At 34.4% G+C, this 21,205-nt stretch overlaps 2 protein-coding genes across 5 annotated transcripts in view; one reads left to right on the top strand and one right to left on the bottom strand.

The window, feature by feature from the left end:
* Positions 1 to 9,677, top strand: part of LOC148949251 (uncharacterized) — a 32,532-nt gene extending 22,855 nt beyond the window's left edge. For both annotated transcript variants that reach the window (XM_089093299.1, XM_089093300.1), the window contains exon 4: positions 4,683 to 9,677. In XM_089093299.1, the coding sequence (XP_088949425.1) occupies positions 4,683 to 7,175 (2,493 nt within the window). In that variant the 3' untranslated portion in view covers positions 7,176 to 9,677. The remainder of the gene's footprint in view (positions 1 to 4,682) is intronic.
* An 839-nt stretch (positions 9,678 to 10,516) lies between these two features.
* Positions 10,517 to 21,205, bottom strand: part of Mvl (solute carrier family member malvolio) — a 140,619-nt gene continuing 129,930 nt past the window's right edge. For all 3 annotated transcript variants that reach the window (XM_089093298.1, XM_089093296.1, XM_089093297.1), the window contains exon 13: positions 10,517 to 11,661. In XM_089093298.1, the coding sequence (XP_088949424.1) occupies positions 11,587 to 11,661 (75 nt within the window). In that variant the 3' untranslated portion in view covers positions 10,517 to 11,586. The remainder of the gene's footprint in view (positions 11,662 to 21,205) is intronic.

Raw genomic sequence — 21,205 nt, 5'->3', positions numbered from 1 at the left:
AAATAGCCATTTTGTTCCACGCAGTTCAAAGTTCAGGAAATTATACATTTGAGCAGGACACTTCCCCCACAGTCTTCATGGCAAGGGTCATAAGTTATGCCCTGAGAGCATATAAGTTTTTATTGAAATCTTTGCCGTAGAAACTTCAGAAAGGGCTCATTCCATCTGGAATTCAAAGTTCTAGTGCCTTTTTAACGGTCGAAAGTAATTTGAAGGCAACTAACCCCCCTCTCTCGCCAACCTTTCCCCGAAAAACATCCAATCAAAATTTTTAGACAGCCATTTTATTCAGCGTAGTTGATTTCCAGATGCAAATTAGGCTTTTAAGGAGGGAACTCCCCCACAGCACTCAGGGCAAGGGTTGTAAGTTATGCCTTGGGGGCATATAAGGTTTTTATAGAACGCATTGTCCTAGAAACTTCAAAAAGGTCTCATTCGACTAGAAATTGAAATGGCTAGTGCCCTTTTTAATAATCGAAAGTGATTGGAAGGCAACTAACACCCCTTCCACGCAATCATTTCCCCAAACATATCCAATCAAAATTTTGAGATAGTCATTTTGTTCCACGCAGTTTGGAGTTCAGGAAGTTATACCTTTGAGCGGGACACTCCCCCCACAGTCTTCAGGGCAAGGGTTATAAGTTATGCCCTGGGGGCATATAAGGTTTTTATTGAAATCTTTGTCGTAAAAACTTGAAAAAGGGCTCAGTCGATCGGAAATTCAAAGGGCTAGTGCCCTTTTAAATAGTCGAAAGTGATTTGAGGGCAATTAACCCCCCTCTCACGCCTAACTTTTCCCTAAACACATCTTTTCAAAAATTTTAGATAGCCATTTTGTTTCACGCAGTTTAAAGTTCGGAAAATTATACCTTTGAGAAGGATACTCCCCCCCCTCCAGTCTTCAGGGCAAGGGTTATAAGTTTTTCCCTGGGGGCATATAAGTTTTTATTGAAATCTTTGTCGCAGAAACTTGAAAAAGAGATCTTTCGACTGGGAATTCAAAGAGCTAGTGCCCTTTTTAATAGTCAAAATTGATTTGAGGGTAACTAACCCCCCTCTCACGGCCACCTTTTCCCCAAACACATCCAATCAAAATTTTTAGATAGCCATTTTATTCAACGTAGTTGAAAGTTTTGGAAATTAGGTCTTTAAGGATGACAATCCCTCCCCCCACAGCCCTCATGGCAAGGCTTATAAGTTATGCCCTAGCGGCATGTAAGTTTTTTTTATAGAAAGCGGTGTTGTAAAAACATCAAAAAGGGCTCATTCAATAAGAAATTGAAGGGGCTAGTGCCCTTTTAATAGTCGAAAGTGATTGAAGGGTAACTAACCCCCTCTCAAGCCCACCAGTTTCCCCAACAACATCCAATCAAAATTTTGAGATATCTTTTTTGTTCAACGTAGTCGAAAGTTCTGGCAATTAGGTCTTTTAGGATGACAACCCCCTCAGAGCCCTCAGTGCAAGGGTTGTAAGTTATGCCCTGGGGACATATAAGGTTTATATAGAAGGTTGTTGTAGAAATTTCAAAAGGGCTGATTTGTTTGGAAATTGAAATTGCCCTTTTTAATAGTTAAAAGTGATTGGAGAGTAATTGACCCCCCTCCCACGCCCACCATTTCTCCAAACACATTCAATCAAAATTGGGAATTGAGAGGGCTAGTGCCCTTTTTAAATGTCGAAAGTGATTGGAGGGTAACTAACCACCCTCTCACGTGCACCATTCCCCTAAACACATCCAATGAAAATTTTCAGATAGTGTTCAACGTAGTAGAAAGCTTTGGAAATTAGGTCTTTGGGGGTGACAACCACCCTCACAGCCCTTAGGGTAAGGGTTGTAATTTATGTCCTGGGGGTATATAAGGTGTTTATAGAAAGCGTTGTCGTAGAAACTCAAAAAGGGCTCATTCGATTGGAAATTGTAATTGCCCTTTTTAATAATCGAAAGTGATTGGAAGGCTTGATATTTTTATAGTAAAGATCGATGTGGGTATAATGTATGATTTTTTGTTGTTGTTGTTGTTGTTTAGACCAGAGCACTTCATAACGAAAGAGTTGTCATAGGAACTTCGAAAGGGGCTCATTTGATTGAAAATAGAAAGGGGTTATACCTTTTTTAATATTTAAAAGTGATTTGGGGGAAAATAATTCCCCTCCCACACCCACCCTCCCAATTGCCTTTATGTTTAAAAACTAAATGTTGCCTTAAGATTAAATCAAAATGTACTGTGTTAATGCTAATTCCCAATAAGGCAACATAATTTGCACTTTACTGAAAAAAATATAAATGAATGTGCATTGTCAGTTTAATATACATATACTGATATTTAGTAATCAAAATGTTAATATCATTTGATTTATTAAAGTTATAAAAGTAAGAACATTCATATTTTTTTCAGTAAAGTGCAAATTATGTTCTGGCCTTGAGAAGGCATAGGGGTTTTGAGCCCAACTAATGTTAATTTCTGCTCGTTTTGAGTTTGACTTTGTTATTTATTGTAATTTCTGTTCGTTTTGGGTTTCATTTATTTATCATTGCTGATTTGTGGTAGTTTCACGCTGCGTAGATTATTTGGTTTTATTTTTGCTCATTTTTTGTTTAATGGAGTTCTTTACTTTTCTTTGAAAAACTTATTTCGTGGAAAAAGTTTTTTTTAATTAATACAAGGAATAAAGGCAAATGGGGCGAAAATAGGTAAAAACTTGTGTCTAGCAGCTCCTCATGCCGCACGGCCAGCTTTGCTCCGAACTTTCATTTGAAAAAACGCTTTTCTATAATTATTTTTGGTCTTTTCCCAATAATCCCGTGAAATTTGCTTCCCCCTTCCATGGGAAATTCCTCCAAGGAAAGCTCCTTTCGTGTAAAAATCCCCTGGATAATTCCGTCTTTGCAGAAAATTCCCCTGGAAAATTTTTTGCTTACAATTCTGCCTGTAAAATTCTGCCTAGCCTTTTTTGATTTGAAAGAAGATTTATTTCTTATTGAATTTCTAATCTTTTCTCAAATCCTGCCAGAAATTCCCATCTCTGATGAAAACCTTTTGAAAATGGATATCCTATTTTATTTATTAATAATATAATTAACTGTAGACTGAAAAGAGACTCCCGTAAAATCAATGGTAGTTTACCATGTGAGAATCCCGATAAGCCGTCAAACATAATTTACCTCCCTTACATTCCAAACATCATTACGAATCTTAAAAAAGTTTGCACACAAAATAATCTGTATGTAGTACTTATCAATAATTTCAAAATTGTAATTTTTTTAAATTCTGGTTAAGATAAAACCCAGTTACTTGCCAAAGAGGGGTCTATCAAATACCATGCAATTGTGGCAAATACTATGTTGGTAGAAATCACCAGAATTGAGAGAAACAACTACAACAACATAAAGATCATATTACCAAAGCTCTAAATTATAATATTACTACTGTTTCTTTAGATTCTGCCTTAAGCAGTCACGTCTTTGAAAACCTTGGCCACAAAATATTTATTGAAGAATCTGTCATTATTAGCAAGGACCTTGGCATTAAGCAGGTGGTTCAAAAAACAATTGAAATCAGACTTGAGGTTAATACCAATGTGTCCTCAAATCGGGACTTGATGGAACATTCTATAGACCCTTTATACACAAATTTAATTAAAAATTACCTTACACAAAATTCTAAAAAAACAGTAGACACTAATACAGAATCGGTCACAAAAAGACGTTTGAGATTAGCTGCCAAAAAGGCAGGTTTAGCAATAAGAAGGTGTTTTAAATTATTTTTCTTTCATTTCAATGAATCGCCTTGTTTTACCTCATTATATTTACCAGTCCTGGTTGAACTTTGATGGAGTAAGGATGCCAGGAATGCTTTGAAAAAAAGAAATTACATTTTAGTTTTATTGGTTTTGTGTTGTTGTGAGTCTTTTTTCTTTTATATATTTTTGTTTTGCTGAGGACGGCTCTTGGATGTAGGGCCGAAATGTTCATTCAAATTATCTTCACTGTCTTATGAAAAGAATTCCCAATTGTTCTTCTTGTTTTTGTTGTTTGTAATGGAAAGGCAGTGTGGTGTTTTTGTTATTTTTTGTTTGAATAAGCCCTCTCCCTATCTTCTAGTACCATTGGTTTTGTAGGATTACCCCTGCAGAAAACAGAAATAAAAAACAAACAAACAAAAAAAGAAATAAACACACATCTGTGATCTTTCTTCTGGCAAAATTTTTTATAAAGTTTCCCTTTTTTGCAGGTGGGAGCTAGAAACATCGACAGTAGGGATCTCTGATATGCTGAGTCTGATAGTACAATTTTTATAAAAAATTCTTGACTTTTTGGGAATGTTTCTCCCACTTTTTTTTAAATCACGCAAATTTTTCTCAGGATCGCAGCTTTTGGTGCAGCGATAACACTAAATTTAATGGATTTCATATATTTGGATTCAATATAAAAAGCCATGCTGACGGAAAAACTTATCACCAAACCATCTTATTTTCAAAATAACTAACATAGGGTCATACTACAAAAATGTTAGAGAGGCTTCATAGAATGTTGATTTTCAGGGGAGGGTTCACAATAAAGTTGGGCCTGATATTTGACCCAGGGGGGAGGAGGTTACCTTGTATTGATGAAGGGATAGGGTTCCTTTGTATGTATAGGCTATTATGTATTTTGTATATTACTGATCAATTTTATTTTTAGGTTGAAAATAAGAAACTACAGTTGGATGAAGAAGAGACAAGTGAAAACGAAATCGCCTCTTCACCTCATAAACTTTCTGAAAGTGAAAGTGACTTCTGTATCCCCAAAAGTAGAAAATCGGCTATAAAGAAAGCAAGAAACAAAGAAAAATCAAAGGAAGAAAATCTGCCTCCAGTTGAGTTTCCCAGTTTCATTGAATCCTCCAGTAAAATTTGTTGCAGTGTGTGTTTTGAAATCCTTTCGGGTTATTTGTTCCTTCCTCATGCTTACAGAGAACATAATTGTAGAGCATGGATAACAAACTTCAAAGGCCAAATTCCACACGCTGAGCAACTATATAAAATCCATCAGCTGGATTGGTATTCTTGTCGCATATGCAAAAAAAAATTTTACTTGAACGAATTTTTAAAGCATATAAGTGTTTGTTTTGAGCCGGGTGATGCTGAATGTGATGAATGTGGTTTAAAAATGAATGAGTCTGATTTTATTTTTCACAATTATCATCAACACGATCTGCTAGCCGGTATTAAAGACCAAGAAAAGAGAGAAATTAAATCAAAAGAATGGAATAGTTTAGTTTCAATGGGGGTACCAATGCATTGCCCACGGTGTAGCAAAGACTTGAGAACAATCCCTGGCTGTATTTACCACGTAAAGGTCTGCGGTGTAACAAAAGTCCAGTGTGATGTTTGTTGCAAATATGTCACAGAAATGAGAACACATAAAAAATCTTGTGAAGCCAAGAACATTGTTGAGTTAAGCTCGGTCGTTGGTAAAAGAAAATCTAGTCAAAAAGCTAGGCTTTCATTTAAGCCATTTGATGAGGAAATGGGTGTTTTTACGTGTAAAAATTGTGAGTTTACGTGTCTGAATACTGCTGATATTAATAAACATATTGCTGAAGAGCATGAAAATGTGGAAAAATCTGTTGATGAAGATGTTGAGGAAGTTGTACTGATTGATGATGAGTATGATGATGAGATTGACACACCCATGGGTACACCCAGAAGCCGTCCATCAACGCAAGCTACTAAAGGAGAACCGGAAAGCTCTTGTAGAAATTATGAACTTTCCCAAATCAAGTGGATTTCAGGTTCTAGTTTACCCTTAAAGCTTTTGACGAGAGCTGAAAAAATTGTAAGTGAATTTGAGGAGAATAATTATTCAAAAATCCCTCTCTTCTCCAATATAATGCCTGACTTGCAAGAGTGGAAAAATTCAGAGCCATTAGATTGCTATAAACAGGAACCACTACCTGTTTACATAGCCGAAACAAGGGAACAGAAAATGATTGACTCTTTTACAAGTGATGGTTGTACATTGAATTGTGTTGAGCCTGTTCTTAGTTTGGCTTGGTGCCCAAACAGTGATTACGTTAGTGTGGCAACTGAAAGCTTTTTACAACTATGGGACATGAAAGATTATATGTTTAAGTATGCTGTGATTGTGACATCAGATGTCATAAATGATACTGCCTGGTGTCCGTCTGGAGGTGCGGATTGGTATTCTAGTAATGGTATTCCAGCACGTATTGGTATTCTAGCAATGGCGTCAGGATCTGCTGTAAATTTACTAGCACTGCCATCTCCAGACATGGTAGAATTAAATCGTGCTTTTCATGTAAGTCCAAATCGAACCCTAGCTGTACCATGTGTATCTTCGGAGTGCCACTCTTTGTGTTGGTTCAAAGGTAAAGGACATAATAAAATTGCTGCTGGGTTTTCTGATGGATTAGTGGCTATTTGGAATATATCTTTAAACAAGACTCTAAATTTAGGTCCTAGGAAAACGGTTTTTCCTATACTGACGTTTTATGCTCATTCAACTTTAGTAAGTTCAGTTGAGTTCTGTAGTGAGTTTAATGGTAATTTTTTAGCAACTTGCAGTCTTGATAAAACTACAAATGTCTTTGACTTGGATGGAGTACGTTTAAATAATACACCATTAGTTACTCATAAAATGTCATTAAATATGAACATTGAGTGGCCAATTCAGTGGCCAAATTTAATAGTCAGTGGAGACCACTACTTAAACGACCGTCGTGGAACACACATACTTGATATTGGTGTTGGATTTCAAATTTCCCATATTTTGGTACAAAATTCAAGTGTTTGTGCCTCTGCTTATAATCCCTGGTATGATCTTATTGCGCATGGAACAGAATCTGGGGAAATTATCTGTTCATTTAATATGAATCCAAGTAAAGATGAAAGATACTCTAGAGGAGCCACTGTCCGTTTGAGTATGTTTAGTATTAGCAACGGTTGTATTGTAATTAATGATAAGCTTAAGGGACCGCGCTTTAAATCTGAAGAATGTATTTTATACCCATTTCTTGAAGGAATTCAAGGATTGCAAGCTGTTACTGGAATTGTATGGTCTGGCAATGCTGAACACAGAGAAAGTTTGGCTATTAGTACCAATGGTGGGATTGTCCACTTACTAAATATTAAACATGCTCTAAAAAAGATGAGGCTAGTTAAAAGGGAATAATAACCTTAGAAAAAAAAACTCATTCCTAGTCAAAAGGTGCAAATATGTAGAAGCACTTGCCTTGATAAGGAAATCATAGAAAAAGGCTTGGCGTGGTTTGTTGTACAAGGTGGGCTTTTGGGGGAGTTGACAAGTCGCTAATAAACCTTTTCACAAATTTTAATTCGTAATACAAACTTTGATTTTAAGAGAACCCCATAAATTTTATATTTTCATATATTGTAGTATAAAAATCAGGGAATTATGTTGGACTATAGTCATAATTGACTCCATTTCTACTAAAAGAAAATTCTGTCTTAATCCACTCGTCTTTTTTAAGATAATTTCAAGTAATAGACAATACAAATTTTTGAGTTCTTATCAAAAGTTATCTTCTCTGAAATATAAGCTAAAGTGAGAATTAAATTGAATAGGCTATAAAAAAAAAATACTCTAATGGACAAATGTAACTAGCAACTTTGTAAGTATCCCAAAAATTTACTTTTCATTTTATGATTGGTTTCAGAAATATTGGTAATAATTATCTCTAAGCTTTTAAGATTGATTTGACTGCTCAGAGCCGTTACTTATGCAGGGGGAGGAGGGCAGACCTTAGTTATTAAATATTTTTGTTATGTTATTCCCCCCTTAAAAAAGCATGTGTACATGCCAACTTCATGAGATTCTGATGTAGTGGGATTTTTAATGTAAATATCTTTTTCATAATTTTGATATCATTTACCTCATTATTTATAATTTATTTACATAATTTGTAATATCACAGAGACCAATCAGCCCCATAAGATTAAAAGATGTATTTTTTAGGTGTGTATAATTTCTATCGGCCTCTAGTTTACGGTCTTTATCGCATATGTTAATATTAGCCAAAAGTCCAGCTTTGGGGGTCTTTTTAGCCTCTTTTTACTCGGTCAGGCCTTCGGCCCTCGCAGTTGGCAATTGCTTTGCTCTGACAGTGCTGGTCTTTGGTCCTCGCAGATGTAACTTTAACATTGCGACATCATTCTAATTACAGACTAATTTGTCTAGTTATATCAAACAAAAGAAATGTTTTTTTAAATTATTAGTCATAAAAACAAACACTCCTTAATTATCCTTGTTATAACTACAAACAAATCTACAAAGGCTATGAGATGGGTAACTTACAATAGCAAAAAAACTGTCGCCAGTATTAACAAAAAGAAATTTCCAACGCCATCTAGCGTTTGATGTTTTTAAGATATTTTAAATTTAAGAAAAAGACAAAATCTGTGTAGTAATAAGTGTCTGATCTCAATTTCTGAAAAGAAAAAAAAAACAAGAAACGCCAAACGCTAGTTTGCACTTGCGATTTTTTTTAGAACATGTACCAGTTTTAACTCTTATAAGTTGCGCATTTTTTTTTCACTCTTATGGCATAGGCTAGACAATAATAGATCATATACTCCTCCAAAATGATGGAGGTATAACAAAAACAGGACCAAGTTACCAAAACTACACAAAATCCATTATAGTTTTAATTAAAAACTACTGGATTTACGTAGACCTCAAGCGCACTTTTGACATATTTCTTGCGAAATAACATTTTTCCGAAATTCTTTTTTTCGAATTCTAATATTCTGAGACGCTACCTTCTTTTTTTTTCTTTTTTTTATATCAAATTTCGGCTCAAAACCAGACAAAAAGTTCTGCAGCCACACGAATTTGACATCCCCGTCGGGTGTAGTCTTTTGGGAGTGTCAAAGAAAAAAATTGCAATTGTAAATTTTATGTTGTTTCATTATTGAGTTTAAATACAAGTTTTGTCAAAGTTATTTCATTGGTTTGTCATTTTTTCTGAGTGATTTGTGAATTAAACCTGATTTTTTACGTTCTTGTAAGTTTGGCTTAGAAGTGCTAAGTTTAGCTTGAGAATTCCTCCACGACTGTCCGTTTTATTTTCTTTTTTTTCATCTCCTTATTTTAAATAAGGGTAAAGAAACTCAACTAAGTAGTCTATTTCTCAGTGATTGTCTTCTGGGTGATTGTGTATCAAACCCATTTTTATACTTTGTTTGTTTTTCTTGCTTTTTAAATACATCAATTACCTAGTATTTTTTAGAAGTTGAGTCCCAATGTCCAACGGGTTGTATGCCCCCCCCCTCCCCCAGCCCCCAGGATGTAAAAAACTTCCATTCCATTGTCTTGTGCTATTTTTTATCGGTAAATTCCAAATTTCATATTCACACCTACTCAGGAACATACCCAGGACCCAGGAGGATAAAGATGGAGATCAAGTAAACCTTTCTTATTCCTATCAAGAAGACACGTTTGTGCCTCTGAAAAGGGTTATTATCACGGAAGTTTCAACATATCTTCTATTGCAATCATCTGGATGAAAAGGGATGTATAAGAATCCATTTAAATATTAACCCTCTTGGACTATTTAATAATGAAAATTAGGTATTTTGACTTTATTTTACTGTAATTTTAAATTTGAGAGAAAACTAGGAAATATAATTAAAAATAACCAAGAAAACAAGGTGATTTCCAGCCAGTGGACAAAAAGAAGCGAAAAGACATAAGCAGATATTGCTGATGATGATCACTGATGTATTTGGTCGAAACATACAGAACTTTTGTATCGGTTTTTCACTATCTAATAAAAGGACTTTTCCTATTTGAACTTTTATTGTTTATGGTGAAAATCGGACCGCAAGTTTCAACCCCCTTACCCTGTACTATTGCCGTCTTATTAGGCATAAGGATCCAGAAGGAACTTTACCCATACTCTTTGTTGCCCAAAGGAAAAAATTCATATTCTAATATGTATTTCCAGTGCTTGGAAATTATGCATATATTATTTTTATATAAGTTTTGAATTTCTTACAGTTTAAAATTTGACTTTATTTCTCTCCCTCTCCCCAGCCTTTTAAATGCGGAATGGTTGTACCCCTTTCGTCTTTTAATCATTCAAGGACCATTTAAGGAATGGACCTACATTGTTAATGGTTAATTAGAAAGAATAACCAAAATTGTAAGACGAGTCTCTTAAAGGAAAAAGTAGTACATATTTAACCAATAGTGTTTTGATTTCTGCTAAACATGGTATTTATGAGTTTTGAAAGTTGCTAATTAAAATAGAAAGGTTTTTTTTTAAGATTAAAAAGTTCTGCTGCAAGAAAAAAGATACCTGCATCAGAAACAAGAATTTTGCGAAAGGAGGGGGTGGCTGCCCAAAGTTTTGGCCTTCTTTGCCTGACATTCGACGAAGTGAAATTTCATCTAATACTATACTAACACCTCATCATACAGTTTGTGCTAAAGAACTGTAAGTAAGGATCTATGACATTGTAATAAACAAAAGTTGCCCTGCGAAGAGACAATCAAGGTATGAATCTTTATTCAGCGTTTTAATAAATACCAGTAATAAAATATAAACTAAACATAATCTTGGTAATATAATTATAAGAATTTGAATTACTGACCTCTTGTTCTCATAGAATATCAATTCTATTAAATATTAATTTAAAATAAAAAACCTAGTTTAATTATTGAACAAAGCATTTACATGGATAATTAACGTATAAACACATTTTTTTTATTAAAACAAATCCTAATAGGATTCTTATTTGTTTCCTGTTAAATATATAATACCCTCTTATTACTAAATTTTAATTTTTTTTGTTGCTATCTAATTTCAATAAACATTTTAAAAGCATAAATAAGTTCTCTCTCTTCCCTAAATTAATGATCACTAAGCGACATGGCACATACCCCCAGTTCCGAAGTTTGTGAAAGCATCAATACCAAAATATGACAAAATACCTTTGCCCTTAAAACACTAAATAGTTAATACCAATTAACTATTAAGTTAATTATATAATTATAGTTAATATTATTAACTATAAGGCTAAACTGCTAAACGCTGAAAAAGTTCTCAATGACTATTCACAAAAGAACTTGAACAACCGAAAAAAAATGTATGATATGATCGAAAAATGTCTTTTTGGTGGTATTTTCACAAAAAAATGTTTTTGGTATTTCCATTGAAATTGTTGGGGAAAAACGACGATTTTGCCCCTCTTCCCTCAATTTGAAAAATATAATTTGCCCTCCGTTCCAAGTTTTTGTGAATAGATCAATAAGTTCTACCTCTTCCTTAGATTCATGATCCCTAAGCGACATGGCACATACCCCCAGTTCCGAAGTTTTTCAACAAAATATTCTATTGTTTTTCACCAAAACTTGTTCATATATAATCATACTAAATATAATTTTTCAGTTTTAGTCTGCTTTATGAAATACTTAAAACTGTCTAACGAAATACCGTTACCGAAATTATAGAGTTTAATGCAATTTGATAAGGTCATGCTAACTTTTAGCATATAGATCAATATGCATCTGACTAGATGAAAAGCTAAACCACACACACGAAACAAAAAACCCATAATCTTCAATTATCTTCTACTTCCTCCAATTTATCTTCGTCACTGTACTGCATTGGATTAACGAACAATCTTGATATAAACTGAAAGAAGAAATTAAATTGAACGTTTGAAGTACCAAAGGTAGTGCCAAACGAATTCTTATTGTTTGACTCGGTTAAGTAGAAATGCATACGACCTTATATATCTTAAAAATTAGGAACTATTGCGAACTAAATTTTTAATGAAGAAAATCATGTGCGATTAGGCAGAGTAGCAGGTGCCGAGTTAAAACAAGTAAATTGGGTGAAAGATCAGCCAAAAATAAGCTAAAATATATGGCAACAAACAACTTAAGAAGATATAGCTTTCTTTTGAAGGCGTAATCAACAGATTACTGTAGTTGTTGGAATTTTTCGGAAGATCGTTGTTAAATTTGGCTAATTAGTTTTGCTTATTTTACGATTACAAGTGGGGACACTAACGAAAGTGTTATACTACCCTAAAAACTCTGTCTGCTTTTTGTCCGTGATCTTTCTTCTGGCAAAAAATACAAATTCCACATTTTTGCAGATAGGAGTTTGAAACATCTGAAGTAGGGTTTTCTGTTACTCTTAACCTGAGTGTTTTATTGTCAATAATATCCTATCACTTTTAGGGGGTGTTTCCCCTTTTTTCGAAAATAAGGCAATTTTTTTCTGGCTTGTTATCTTCTCGTTATCTATTTTCAGATGTAGAGGATGTATTCATATCTATTTTGAAAACTTTAAAACAGAAAATCTTATATTGAACTGATAGATTTCAGGAGGTAAAAGACCCTTGCCTGTCAGGCAAGGGTCGTAAATACGGATTAGTTTCAGAAGCAATAACATTGAAATAACCAGGGCGGTATCCAGGATTTTTGTTCGTGGGGGGGGGGAGAAACTTTACAAAACACAACAAAAAGTTTTTTACATATATTTGTGTTATTTTTGTACGAGCTGAACAAAATTGCGGGATGGGGGGGGGGTCATACAGAGTGAATAGTGCTAATATTAAATACGGCTAAATTCTGGAGTTATATTCTGAACGCTAGGCTCATGCCACCTACGTGACGCGAAAACGTTTTCGTGTCAGAAAAGAAAAACAGTTTTTGTCGGAAAAATTCTAAGAAGAATATGAAATTCAGCCTTTAAGCCAGGTCTGAAGGGAACATTGGATTTAATATAGGAATAGATACCAGATAATATATAAAAAGTATTGGAATGCGCTAGCAGGGAAACAGCAACCAGATATCGAACAAGAGCGGTAGCGATCAACCACTAAAACCGGTTTTGTTGACATCTAATACATTAGGAAACCTTTCTGGTGGTATGGAAGAAAAGGCGCAAGGACCCCACGAAAAGACATGCTGTCTGAAGTCTAGCACAAGTTAATACGTCTACAGACAGCAGTAAACGAAGTCTAAACCAAAAACAACCAAGCAGCGTCACTACACAGATTTCTATAGGTATCTCTCATTGAGAGCAAAGTTCGAGAAGTCTGGCTAGGGAAAGGAAAACCAAAAGCCTTTTATAAAAAACTTAGTCACAATTAGTTAAAGAATTTCGATAAAAATAGCAGAAAAGAGGAAACCAAAAGCTCATACACTTTCATAAAAAATTTTGCAAGCTGGACACTTTTTTTCAACTTTGTGAACCTGAATTCGAAAAAGAATAAAACCGAAAATTTGCCCGCCAGAATTTTTTTTTTTTTTAACTGAGCGACGTGAAATACAGCTACCGAAGCCCAATTGCTATCAGAATCAAGTTTTAATCGGGCTTGCAAATCAGAATTCGACAAACTCCGACTGATTCTGAAAAGGTTTGATTGACGAATCTACCGTCTCCTTTCAACACACATATATATGTACACACTAAAAATCTTTTAGATGGCGGCAAGTTTGTTCTAAATCAGAACCACTGTATATGTAATTAGTGAACCACCTAATTATATATACAGCGATCAGAACAAACCAAGTGCATATTTCTCAAATAATTTTGGGTCTCCACTCTAGTTCTTATTCATGGATTTCATAGGTTGCTTAATTAAAAACCTGTGACTGATATTACAACAGATGTCAAAAGTAAAAAAAAAAAAATAACTACAGAAAAATTCCAAACACAGTGCAAATGTCACACCTTCTTCAAATTAGTCATGCCAGAATTTTCAACCAGCATATGTAGACATGTTGCACCTTATTCGATTTATAGCCATTAAGGGTTTATTTAAATAATGCTCTTAGACAATTTTATTTTAAAACTTATTAAGTCATAGCACACTTGTACATAGTAAATACGCCATACATAGTAAATTTGTTATAGCATATAATACAAAATGCAATTCTATTTAGGAGGGTCTGCCCTAAGTGAGTTACATGTGATTGCTACCATTATCACAAAGTGGAGACCACAAAAAGGAGAATTTGTGATTATTAGACAGCCGTAGATTTATTGGATAAAAATAAAAAGTTGAATAGTTTTTGTTACAAATAACCCAATTCTACCAAGGAGGCTATTCCCACATTAATAGCTTCATGCGATTGCTATTGTTACAGAAAAGTGGAGACCACAAAAAGGAGGACTTGTGATTATAACGGGGCCGTAGATGTAGTGGAGAAGGATAGAAACTTGAATTATTTTTGTTTCAGAGTTACAATTCTACTAAGGAGGGTATACCCATAAAAACAGTTTCATACGATTGTACCGTTACCGTAAAGTGGAGATCTCAAAGCGGAAGGTCGCCGAGCCACTGTGTTGTGGTAAATATTAATAGAGAATGTTGTAAAGAATTTGAAGAGATATGTACAGAATATATGAACTACACCATAGTGCACGCAAATAAGCCCCCGATCCCATCAAAAAAGGTTCTAATGGGAATCTGAGGATTTAATGAGCCAAAAAAAGTATATCTTAGAAAAGAATAATCACTGCTTATGCTGTCGAAATATACAGACCCAAAACATAGATAAATTCAACCCAAACTGGGTACTAGGATGTTACAATAGAGCCACGGTTATCCAAGCCCCGACTAACTGATTTCCGGCTTAAATAATGTATTTTCCTTGCATAATTGCATGTCCTGATAAAATACAATGGCAGTTATCTTAATGGTTTACTAACTATCAATAAATAAAAAGATATACAGTATTGTATTTAAACAAAAATCTAATATACTGGGGTCGAGAGGGTACCCTAACAAAAATTAAACTTTCTTTCTTTGTCTAAGGCACTGCGCAGTGCTAGATCGCTATTATTAGTGATCATGTTACGCTGCTAAAATTTTTCCATCAAAATAAAAAATAGACGCCTATCTAACAGCTTTGGTAGAGTTTTATTCATTTTACCACACATTTTTTTTCTTAACTGTATATACCATTTGGACGATGTTATTCCCGCTTTCTAGGGCTATAATAAGAGAAAGGTCGAGATGGCTAGAGCACGTTCTGCGAATGAAGGATGACAGATTGCCAAAGATTATCCTTTTCGGCCAATCGTCTATGGCTAAACGGAAAGCAGGTCGTCCTCGGTTGGGGTCGGAGGATGTCGTAAAGAAAGATCTAAAGGGAAATGGGAACTTTCTGGGAGGTGTAAAAAGGGACGCTTTTAATAAATTGGGATGGGAAAGGAGCGTGCATAGCTGTATTGGCCTGAGGTGGCTTCGGGCTGCGGTGAGTGGTTAGTAGTAGTAATTGTTTATAGAGTGTGTCATCCAAGTTTTGTTTATCCGAGGTAACCTCGGACCACATTACCTCGGATAACCACAACTCTGCTCTATGTCAAATAAATCAGATTTTTATGCCGATTTCAAATATATAAGTTTCAACAAGTTTAGTCTTACCCATTAAAAGTTATGGACCTGAGAATATTAGCCCTAGTTTCAAAAAAAGAGGGAAACACCCCTAAAAGTCATAGAACTTTAATGAAAATTACACCGTCAGATTCAGCGTATCCAAGAACTCTATTATAGAAGCTTCAGCCTCCCATATGCAAAAATGTGGAATTTTGTATTTTTTGCTAGAAGAAAGATCACGGATGCGTGTTTATTTATTATTATTATTTTTTTCTTATTTTCCCAGGGGTGATCGCAACGTTCCAGCAGTCCTAGAATATCGTAAGAGGGCTCATTTGAACAGGAATTAATAGTAGAGATGCCCCTATTGACCCCACGCGACACCCCTGCTGCCACCTACAACTTTTTTAATGCTGACAGGGCACCTTATATTGGCATAGAGTCCCTAGGGAGATGGTTTTTGTCAGTGAGAATGAAAAAACAGGAACTTTCTCACATTAATGGATGTCTGTTTTATGGTTTTTGTCAGTGAGAATTTGAAAAACAGGAACTTTCTCACATTTATGGATGTCAACAGCAATTTATGTCTGTTTTATGGTTTTTGTCAGTGAGAATGAAAAAACAGGAACTTTCTCACATTTATGGATGTCAACAGCAATTTATGTCTGTTTTATGTCTGTTCGTTGTCAGTGAGAAACAAACATGGCTTCTTTGATCTTTAGGCTAACCTAACCTGAGAACTTGATTTACATAATCGGCGGGGAAATTATTGATTCACGAAGGGGGAATTAAGAAACATTATGGCTTCTTTAATCTTAGGTCTGTGGGATAAACGTTCTTTATGTCAGAGAGAAAAATTAATATTCTATTTTTAAATAGGGCTTCACTGAGCTTGAAGTCGGAGAGATAAATTGATATTCTAACGAAACCTTAATAGTGTAGCTAGGAACATTTATGAGATGAAGAGATTAACGTGGGAAAGGGTTTCCTAGAAATTTGAAATGTGAAAGCACAGAGATGCCAAAAACAAAAGGAACACACAGAAATTACTTTTAGGGGATTATTTGGGTGAAACGGTTTTAAACATTTTAGGGAATTATTTCGGCGAAACAGTTAGAGACATTTTAAAAGATGATTTTAGAAAAGGTTTTAGAAGAGGTTTTGAGTGTGGTCGTTATAGTAAACAAGTTCTATTCGAACAGTGTCGTGAGGTCCTCTACCCCAACCCCAAAGGGCCCCGATCGCCCTACCCCGATCCAAAGGGCTCCGATCCCCATACCCCAATTCCGAAGGAACCCCCCCGTCCCCAAAGGTTCCCCCGGCGGCCCCCCCGCCCCCCAGACCCCCAAAGGCCCCCCCCGGGCCCTCAAAGATTCCCCGCCAAATTTTTTAATACTTTTTAAGGCTTTATTATATCTTTTCAGAACAAATTATTATTTTAGGGAATTATTTCGGCGAAACAGTTAGAGACATTTTAAAAGATGATTTTTGAAGAGATTTTAGAAGAGGATTTGAGGGTGAAATTCTATGGTCGTTATAATACACAATATCCATTTGAACAGTGTCGTGAGGTCCTCTATACCCAAACCCACAGGGTTATAATCCCCCAAACCCCAACCCCAAGGTAGCCCCAGGTCCTAAAAGGTCCCCCCAAGCTCCCAAAGGACCACCCCGCCCTCAAGCCCCCCCCCAGACCCTCAAAGGCCCTCCCCCGGCCCCGGCTTTCGTTGATGTATGTTGTCTGAAACCTATGATTTGGGGTGTATGGGTTTCTATTTTTGACTTTTCTGAGTTGGATTTCTTAGTCTTTCATAGGTATGTGTTGTCTGAAATCTATGATTTGGGATGGGTGGTTTGCTATTTTTGACTTTTCTGACCTGGATTTCTTAGCCTTTCATAGGTGTGTGTTGTCAGAAAATTATGATTTGGGATGTGTAGTTTGCTATTTGGACTTTTCAGAGCTAGAATTCTTAGTATCTCATAGATGTTTGTTGTCTGAAACTTCTAGTTTGGGATGAGTAGTTTGCTATTTCGGACATCTATGAGCTGGGCTTTCCTAGTATATCGTAGGTGAATATGGTCAGAAAATTACGATTTGGGATATGTAAATTACTATTTCGGGCTTTTCTGAGCTAGATTTCTTAGTCCCTCATAGGTGTTTGTTGTCTCAAAACTATAGTTTGGGATGAGTAGTTTGCTATTTTTGGGTTATCTGAGCTAGGTTTATTAGCCTTTCATATGTGTGTGTTGTCAGAAACTTATTATTTGGGATATATAAATTACTATTTTTGACTTTTCTGAGCTAGATTTCTTAGCCTTTCATAGGTGTTTGTTGTCTGAAACCTATAGTTTGGGATGAGTAGTTTGCTTTTGGACTTTTCAGAGCTGAATTTCTTAGCCTTTCGGAGGTGTATGTTGACTGAAACTTATGATTTGGGATATGTAAATTACTATTTCGGGCTTTTCTAAGCTAGATTTCTTAGTCTTTCGTTGGTGTGCGTTGTCTGAAACCTATGATTTGGGATTTATAGTTTGCTTTTTTGACTTTTCAGAGCTAGGATTCATAGTCCCTCATAGGTGTTTGTTGTCTGAAACCTATAGTTTGGGATTAATAGTAGTTTGCTATTTCAAGCTTCTCTGGGCTAAGGTTTCTTAGTATTTCGTAGGTGTGTGTTGTCTGAAACTTATGATTTGAGGTGTGTAATTTTCTATTTCAGGCTTTTCTGAGCTAAGGTTTCTTAGTACTTCGTAGGCGAATGTTGTCTGAAACTTATGATTTGGGATATGTAAATTACTATTTCGGGCTTTTCTAAGCTAGATTTCTTAGTCTTTCGTTGATGTGTGTTGTCTGAAACCAATGATTTGGGATGGGTGGGTTGCTATTTTTGACTTTTCTGAGCTGGATTTCTTAGCCTTTCCTAAGTATGTGTTGTCTGAAACCTATGATTTGGGATGGTTAATTTGCTATTTTTGACTTTTCTGAGCTAGGTTTCTTAGCCTTTCATAGGTGTGTGCTGTCAGAAAATTATGATTTGGGATTTGTAGTTTGCTTTTTAGACTTTTCAGAGCTAGGATTCTTAGTCCCTCATAGGTGTTTGTTGTCTGAAACCTATAGTTTGGGATTAATAGTTTGCTATTTCAGGCTTTTCTGAGCTAAGGTTTCTTAGTAGTTGATAGGTGTGTGTTGTCTGAAACTTATGATTTGAGGTGTGTAATTTGATATTTCAGAATTTTCATAGCCAGATTTTTTAGTCTTTCGTAGGTGTGTGTCGTCTGAAACCTATGATTGGGATGTTTGGGTTGCTATTTTTTGACTTTTCTGAGCTGGATTTCTTAGCCTTTCGTAGGTGTGTGCTGACTAAAACCTATGATTTGGGAATGAATGGTTTGCCATTTTTGACTTTTCCGAGCTAGATTTCTTAGCATTTCATAGCTGTGTGCTTTCAGAAAATTATGATTTGGGAGGTGTAGTTTGCTTTTTGGACTTTTCAGAGCTAGGATTCTTAGTCCCTCAGAGGTGTTTGTTGTCTGAAACTTCTAGTTTGGGATGAGTAGTTGGCTATTTCAGGTTTTTCTGAGCTAAGGTTTCTTAGTATTTAGTAGGTGAAGCTTCCACGTCAGTTTTAAGTTGACCAAAACATAAAAAATTTAAAGTTCATTTCTAAATTTTTCCATAGAAGATTGGAAAAGTTATACTATGATTGTGATTATTGTCTATGAAGATAGAAAGTTTCACTTTAATTCTAAATTTTCTTAAATTCAGTTCCGACTTTTCTCAAAGAGATGAAAAAATTTAAAGTTCGGCTCCAAATATTTTCCACGTCAGTTTTAAGTTCATAAAGACATAAAAAATTTAAAGTTCACTTCTAAGAAATTTAAAGTTCAATTCTAAATTTTTCGGTGGAAGATAGAAAAAGTAATACCATACTTGTGAATATTTTCATGGAAGATAAAAAGTTCTAGTTCAATTTAAAATTTTCTCAACGAAGTCAAGGAAAGTTCAAGTTCTCTTCTGAATTTTCTCAATGAAAAAAAAAATTAGTCATTGATCATTTCTATTTTTCCAAATAATATAAAAACTTTCCACTTTAGTTCAGATTTGTCTCGAAGAGATGAAAAATTTAAAATACTGTTCCAAATTTTTCACAGAAGATAAAAAAGTTCAAGTTCTTTTCTGAATTTTACCAAAGAACATTATTCAATTCTAATTTCACCAGAGAAAACAAAACTTTTCCACTTCAGTCCTTTATTTCACAAAGACAAAGAAATTTAGAGTTCTTTTAGAAATTTTTAGGTTGAAGATAGAAAAAGTAATACCATACTTGTGAATATTTTCACGGAAGATAAAAAGTTCTAGTTCAATTTTAAATTTTCTCAACGAAGTGAAGAAAAGTTCAAGTTCTCTACTGAATTTTACCAAAGAACATAATTCAATTCTAATTTATCCAGAGAAAATAAAAACCTTCATTTAACTTCTTTATTTCACAAAGACATAAAGAAATTTAAAGTTCAATTCTAAATTTTTCGGTGGAAGATAGAAAAAGTAATACCATACTTGTGAATATTTTCATGGAAGATAAAACGTTCTAGTTCAATTTAAAATTTTCTCAACGAAGTGTAGAAGAATTCAAGTTATATTCTTAATTTTACCAAAGAACACAATTTAATTCTAATTTCTCCTGAGAAAATAAAAATCTTCCACTTCAGTTCTTTATTTCACAAAGACATAAAGAAATTTAAAGTTCAATTCTAAATTTTTCAGTGGAAGATAGAAAAAGTAATACCATACTTGTGAATATTTTCACGGAAGATGAAAAGTTCTAGTTCAATTTAAAATTTTCTCAACGAAGTGAAGAAAAGTTCAAGTTCTCTACTAAATTTTACCAAAGAACACAATTCAATTCTAATTTCTCCATAGAGAACAAAAATTTTCCACTTAAGTTCTTTATTTTACAAAGACATAAAGAAATTTAGAGTTCAATTCAAAATTTTTCGGTGGAAGATAGAAAAAGTAATACCATACTTGTGAATATTTTCCCGGAAGAAAAAAAGTTCTAGTTCAATTCAAAATTTTCTCAACGAAGTGAAGAAGAATTCAAGTTCTCTTCTGAATTTTACCAAAGAACACAATTCAATTCTAATTTCACCAGAGAAAATAAAAATCTTCCACTTAAGTTCTTTATTTCACAAAGACATAAAGAAATTTAAAGTTCAATTCTAAATTTTTCGGTGTAATATAGAAAAAGTAATACCATACTTGTGAATATTTTCTAAAAGAGATGGAAAATTTACAATACTGTTCCAAATTTATCGCAGAATATAAAAAAGTTCAATTTCTCTTCTGATTTTTACCAATGAACTTAATTCGATTCTAATTTCTCCAGAGAAAGCAAAACTCTTCCACTTCAGTTCCTTATTTCACAAAAACATAAAGAAATTTAGAGTTCAATTCTAAATTTTTCGGTGGAAGATAGAAAAAGTAATACCACACTTGTGAATATTTTCCCAGAAGATAAAACGTTCTAGTTTAATTTAAAATTTTCTCAACGAAGTGAAGAAAAATTCAAGTTCTCTTCTGAATTTTACCAAAGAACACAATTCAATTCTAATTTCACCAGAGAAAATCAAAGTCTTCCACTTAAGTTCTTTATTTCACAAAGACATAAAGAAATTTAAAGTTCAATTCTAAATTTTTCGGTGGAAGATCGAAAAAGTAATACCATACTTGTGAATATTTTCCCTGAAGATAAAAAGTTCTAGTTAAATTTACAATTTTCTCAACGAAGTTAAGAAAAGTTCAAGTTCTCTTCTGAATTTTACTAAAGAACACAATTCACC

Source organism: Artemia sp. Qi Xiang Cuo, chromosome 8 (genome assembly GCF_049724085.1).
Source record: "Artemia sp. Qi Xiang Cuo chromosome 8, ASM4972408v1, whole genome shotgun sequence".
Classification (NCBI taxonomy): Eukaryota; Metazoa; Arthropoda; class Branchiopoda; order Anostraca; family Artemiidae; genus Artemia; species Artemia sp. Qi Xiang Cuo.
This window is presented reverse-complemented; position numbering and strand designations above follow the sequence as displayed.